The 5,252-nt window shown below is 42.1% G+C and overlaps 1 protein-coding gene across 1 annotated transcript in view; it reads left to right on the forward strand.

Moving 5' to 3' along the window:
- Positions 1-423: 423 nt before the first annotated feature.
- The window catches only part of LOC308335356 (NACHT, LRR and PYD domains-containing protein 3-like), a gene marked incomplete at its 3' end in the record, with an annotated part of 8,935 nt that continues 4,106 nt past the window's right edge, over positions 424-5,252 (forward strand). Inside the window, exons 1-5 of the mRNA XM_080792375.1 lie at positions 424-1,978; positions 2,070-2,240; positions 2,481-2,651; positions 2,856-3,029; positions 3,178-3,233. Of these exons, the coding sequence (XP_080648501.1) occupies positions 456-1,978; positions 2,070-2,240; positions 2,481-2,651; positions 2,856-3,029; positions 3,178-3,233 (2,095 nt within the window). The 5' untranslated portion in view covers positions 424-455. The remainder of the gene's footprint in view (positions 1,979-2,069; positions 2,241-2,480; positions 2,652-2,855; positions 3,030-3,177; positions 3,234-5,252) is intronic.

The raw sequence follows: 5,252 nt of genomic DNA on the forward strand, positions 1-5,252 counted from the left end.
AGTTACCATTTACCATGTCCACTCACACTTCATCCTCCTCTCCTTATGCAGGATCTGATCTTCCATCACAAGACTCGACTAACAAGGCTAACAAGGGTGAGTCATGAAACAATCTGGACAGAGCCTTTTGTAAATTAGTTAAACAGTAAGGAGAAAGGATGGATGGATTATTTCTGTATTTACTCCAGCAGTCAATGAGTTAATGATGTCATCTTGTCTTTGGTCATTTAGAAACTCTTGCTCTGTGTAAACAAGCGCTCAAGTCTAATCAGATACAGAAGATTCAGCGTTTGAATCACTGGAGCTCAAAATATGTAGCAAACCCACTTGTGAGTGGCATGTTCACAGAGGTCTACAACACAGTGGGAGGCAGTGGACAGGTCAATAAAGAACATGAGATCAGGCAGATTGAATTGGCATACTGCCAAACAGCTGGACCAGAAACACCAATCAACATGGACGACATAGTGGAACCTTCACCTGGACAAAGTGAACAGATCAAAACAGTGATGATGACGGGAGCGGCCGGCATTGGTAAATCAGTACAAGTTCAGAAGTTCACTCAGAACTGGGCAGAAGGCAAAGCCAACCAGCATGTCGACTTTGTGTTTCCATTCACTTTCCGAGAGTTGAATTTGGAGATGAAGGAGAACAAGGAGAACAAGTACAGCATGGAGGGATTTCTTCATCACTTCTTCAGTGAAACCAAGGAGATAAAGATCTGCACCTTCCAACAGTGCAACATTCTGTTCATCTTGGATGGGCTGGATGAATCGAAGCCAGCTCTAGATTTCCCGAACACTGTGAAATGGACTGATCCGATGGAACCAAACACAGTGCACGTTCTCCTGACAAACCTCATCAGGGGGTACTTGCTTCCAAAAGCCAAATTCTGGATAACCTCACGACCTGCAGCCGCCGGCCAGATCCCTTCTGTTGACAGGGTGACAGAGGTGAGAGGGTTCAAAGACCCTCAGAAGAAGGAGTACTTCTTCAAGAGATTCCCTGATGAGCAGCTGGCCATTCAAATCTACTCTCACATCGAGACATACCGAAGCGTCCACATCATGTGTCACCTCCCGGCCTTCTGTTGGATCACTTCTAACATTATGGAAGAAATTGTGAGGAAGAAAGGAGCGCTGCCAAAGACCCCGAGCGCCATGTACTTCTACTTCATTGAGATGCAGTCCTTACTCAAGAATGCCAAGTATCCTGACAGGAAACAGTATGATGTCATTCTCTCTCTGGCGAAACTGGCTTTTGAAGGGCTGATGAAAGGCGACCTGATCTTCGAGGAAGAACACCTGACAGCGTCTGGCATTGATATCAGCGACGCAGCAGTGTACGCAGAACTGTTTGGAGAGGTTCGCGGAACAAGGGACAAGATGTTCTCCTTTGCCCATCTGAGTGTTCAGGAGTTTCTGGCTGCCCTCCACGTCTTCATCACTTTCATCAACACTGGTGACAACCTACTACTCTCAACCTCCAAGAGGTTATTTGGAAAGGTTTTCAAATCCAAGATTCATCACCTCTACCAAAGTGCTGTAGACGAGGCCTTAAGGAGTCCAAATGGACACCTGGACTTGTTCCTGCGTTTCCTGATGGGCCTCTCTTTGGACACCAATCAGAAGTTCGTACAAAAGCTCATACAAAAAGGGAAAAGCTTCCAGACCAATCATAAAACCATCAAATACATCAAGGAGAAGATCAAAAAGAATCCATCTCCAGAGAGAAGCATCAATCTGTTCCACTGTCTGAATGAGCTGAATGATCATTCTCTGGAGGACGACATCCAACAGTACCTGACGTCAGGACGTCTCTCCACAGACAAGATCTCTCCTGCTCAGTGGTCAGCTATGGCCTTCGTGTTGCTGTCTTCAGGAAAGGAGCTGGACGTGTTTGACCTGAAGAAATACTCTGCTTCAGAGGAGGCTCTTCTGGGGTTGCTGCCCGTGCTCAAAGCCTCCAAGAAAGCTCTGTAGGTTCACTGATAACTGGATACATTTCAAATATGATTTGATCTTTATTTAACATCAAATCTAATACATGCATCACTATTGTTTCTTCAGGCTGAGTGGCTGCAACCTGTCGAAGAGATGCTGTCAGGAGTTATCGTCAGCTCTCAGCTCCAGCTCTAGCCTGAGAGAACTTGACTTGGGCAATAACGACCTTAAGGACTCTGGAGTCAGCCTTCTGGCTGAGGGACTGGGGAGTCCACACTGCATGTTGGAGACTCTCAAGTCAGTATGCCTGAAACTGGGTTCAACTGTGTTAAAATAAAACAAAAGTTTTAAAAACCAATGGGACAAAATATAACATTGTGAAACTATCTGTGTGTGTGTGTGTGTGTGTGTGTGTGTGTGTGTGTGTGTGTGTGTGTGTGTGCATGCGTGCGTGTGTGTATGCTATTTATTTTATTATATGATCTTTATTTTCCAGAAGTCTACTGACTAAATGCTTTACCACTACTGTTTCTTCAGGCTGAGTGGCTGCAACCTGTCGGAGAGATGCTGTCAGGAGTTATCGTCAGCTCTCAGCTCCAGCTCTAGCCTGAGAGAACTTGACTTGGGCAATAACGACCTTAAGGACTCTGGAGTCAGCCTTCTGGCTGAGGGACTGGGGAGTCCACACTGCATGTTGGAGACTCTCAAGTCAGTATGCCTGAAACTGGGTTCAACTGTGTTAAAATGAAACAAAAGTTTTAAAAATCAATGGGACAAAATATAACATTGTGAAACTGTGTGTGTGTGTTTGTGTGTGTGTGTGTGTGTGTGTGTGTGTGTGTGTGTGTGTGTGTGTGTGTGTGTGTGTGTGTGCGTGCGTGTGTGTGCGTGTGCGTGTGCGTGCGTGCGCAGTTTGTCAGGATGTCTGGTCACAGAGGAAGGCTGTTCTTCTCTGAACTCAGCTCTGCGCTCCAACCCTTCCCATTTGAGAGAGTTGGACTTGACCTACAATCATCCAGGAGGATCAGGCAAAGCGATGCTCTCTGCTGTTGTGAAGGATCCACGCTACAGACTGGACGCTCTTAGGTACGAGAGACTTGGTGTGTGTGTGTGTGTGTGTGTGTGTGTGTGTGTGTGTGTGTGTGTGCGTGCGTGTGTGTTAATGTTTAATGGTGTAAAATCATAGTTCATATTATCATAGAGAATATTGACTTTGTCTCTCCTCCAACTCCAGTGTGGACCACGGTGGAGAGTGTTGGCTGACACCAGGCCTGAGGAAGAGCATGATGAGTAAGTTTATATTCTGTTTCATTCATTCAATCAAAGCATCACATCCAGCTATTTAATCAACTGATTTAATTTTATTTAGATTTGTTTAAGCTAATAAATGAATATAAAGATCTGCTAGAATTGCTCATGTTTTCTCCCACTCTTCGTCTGCTAATCGTTTACTTTTGGTTAATCGCTACTGTGACCTTTTATTACGTTAAGATCTGAGACCAGATTCTACAAATGTCTTCTAAATGTCTTCTTAAACAGTTTTCTAGGTTAGCGGTGCTCAAACTATTTTATGTCAAGGACCACCAGAATTATATGTAATTGGCTACGGACTCCCATCTGAAAATATGTTGTTCCAGGGACCCCCCAGAAGCAAAGATTTTAGTTGTAAATTTCGATGTGAAAGATTATATATTCAAAGATTTGAACACGATTAAAAAAAAAAAAGCTTGCCAGGCTATGAGCTTGGCAATTATAAATCATTATATAATAATGGTTAAAGTTGTTTAAATCTAAGCGACACAGACATGTTCTGGGTCTTTATGCGTCACAACGCGTAACAATGCATCAAACCACGTGACAACACGCGACAAGGTCGTCTCCAAATATTATATATTCCAAACATGAAAGTATTCTGAGTCACCCCTGGGTTGCCACACCCACTGTGAGAAACCCTGTACTAGAAATCAGTCGTTCTTCGGTAAGTCGTCAGTCTGCATTTTCGGTCATTTTATGTTGAAGTTTAAATCTGAAACGGAAGATTGTGTGTTCCTGAACCAATCAGAGCGTTGCATCCCTTCTGGCTATGGGACGTTAGTGTCTACGCAAAGTTATTTTGTATTCATGTGAGGCTCGACACGTCATCACGCAGGAAGTTATTCAAATTAGATTTTTATGGACTTTTTATGTAAAAAGAAATACACAAAATTTGGAAATTTCCCATTGTTTTGGCATCTATTGTTATAGGTATTCCCATATGATGACCACAAATATTCTCTAAAAGTGTGAAAAACGTTTTTTTTAATTTCACTACATCATTAAGAACAATGCAGGATGTTATAAAAACGTAATATTTATGAAAAACAATGCAGGATGTTATTAAACATGGAATATAAAAGGACCCCAAAATTGAAATTGGCTGTCGACCCCCATCTGAAAATATGTTGTTACACGGACCCCCAGAAGCAAATATTAGAGTTAAAAACGTTTGCTGTGAAAGAATATAGGCTACCTTCAAATATTTGCATACTTTTTCACGATAAAACAAAATAAATAGCAGATCTACAAGCTCTCTGTGCCGCGCTATGAGCTTGTAGATCTGCTATTTCTCAACAGCTAATGTGGTTAAAAGTTAAGGTGACACAGATGTGTTCCAGGTCTTAATGGGTTAACCCATTGAGACCTGAGACCAGATTCTTAATGTTTTCTAAATCCAACAGTTTTATGAAAAACCTTAATATTTTTCTATATCAGAACTATTTCATGTAAAGGACCCCAAAAACTCTTACTACTATTGTAATTGGCCTGCGACCCCCATCTGACCCCCATCAGCCAGGGACCCCACCCCCCCCATGTTATAAAACATGGAATATAAATGAAAAACAATGCAGGATGGAAAAATGTATGTACCGGTATGTAATTGGCCGTCAGCCCCCATCTGAAAATAAGTAGTTCCATGGACCCCCCCAGAAGCAAAGATTTGAGTTAAAAACAGTCACTGTGAAAGAAGATATATAAAAGATTTGCACCCGTTTTCACAAAGAAAGAAAATAGTAAAAAAAAAACATTGTTATAGGTAGGCCTATGCCCATAGGACCACAAATATTCTCTAAAAGTGTGAACAAAAACATACTTTTCATTTCACTACGTCTTAAAGAACAATGCAGGATGTTATAAAACATGTTATATAAAAGGAAATTGGCCGTCGACCCCCATCTGAAAATGTGTTGTTACACTGCAGACCCCCAGAAGCAAATATTAGAGTTAAAAATGTTTGCTGTGAAAGAATATATAAAATATTTGCATATACGT

This window comes from Protomyctophum bolini (assembly GCF_963924005.1).
Source record: "Protomyctophum bolini genome assembly, chromosome: 20".
Classification (NCBI taxonomy): Eukaryota; Metazoa; Chordata; class Actinopteri; order Myctophiformes; family Myctophidae; genus Protomyctophum; species Protomyctophum bolini.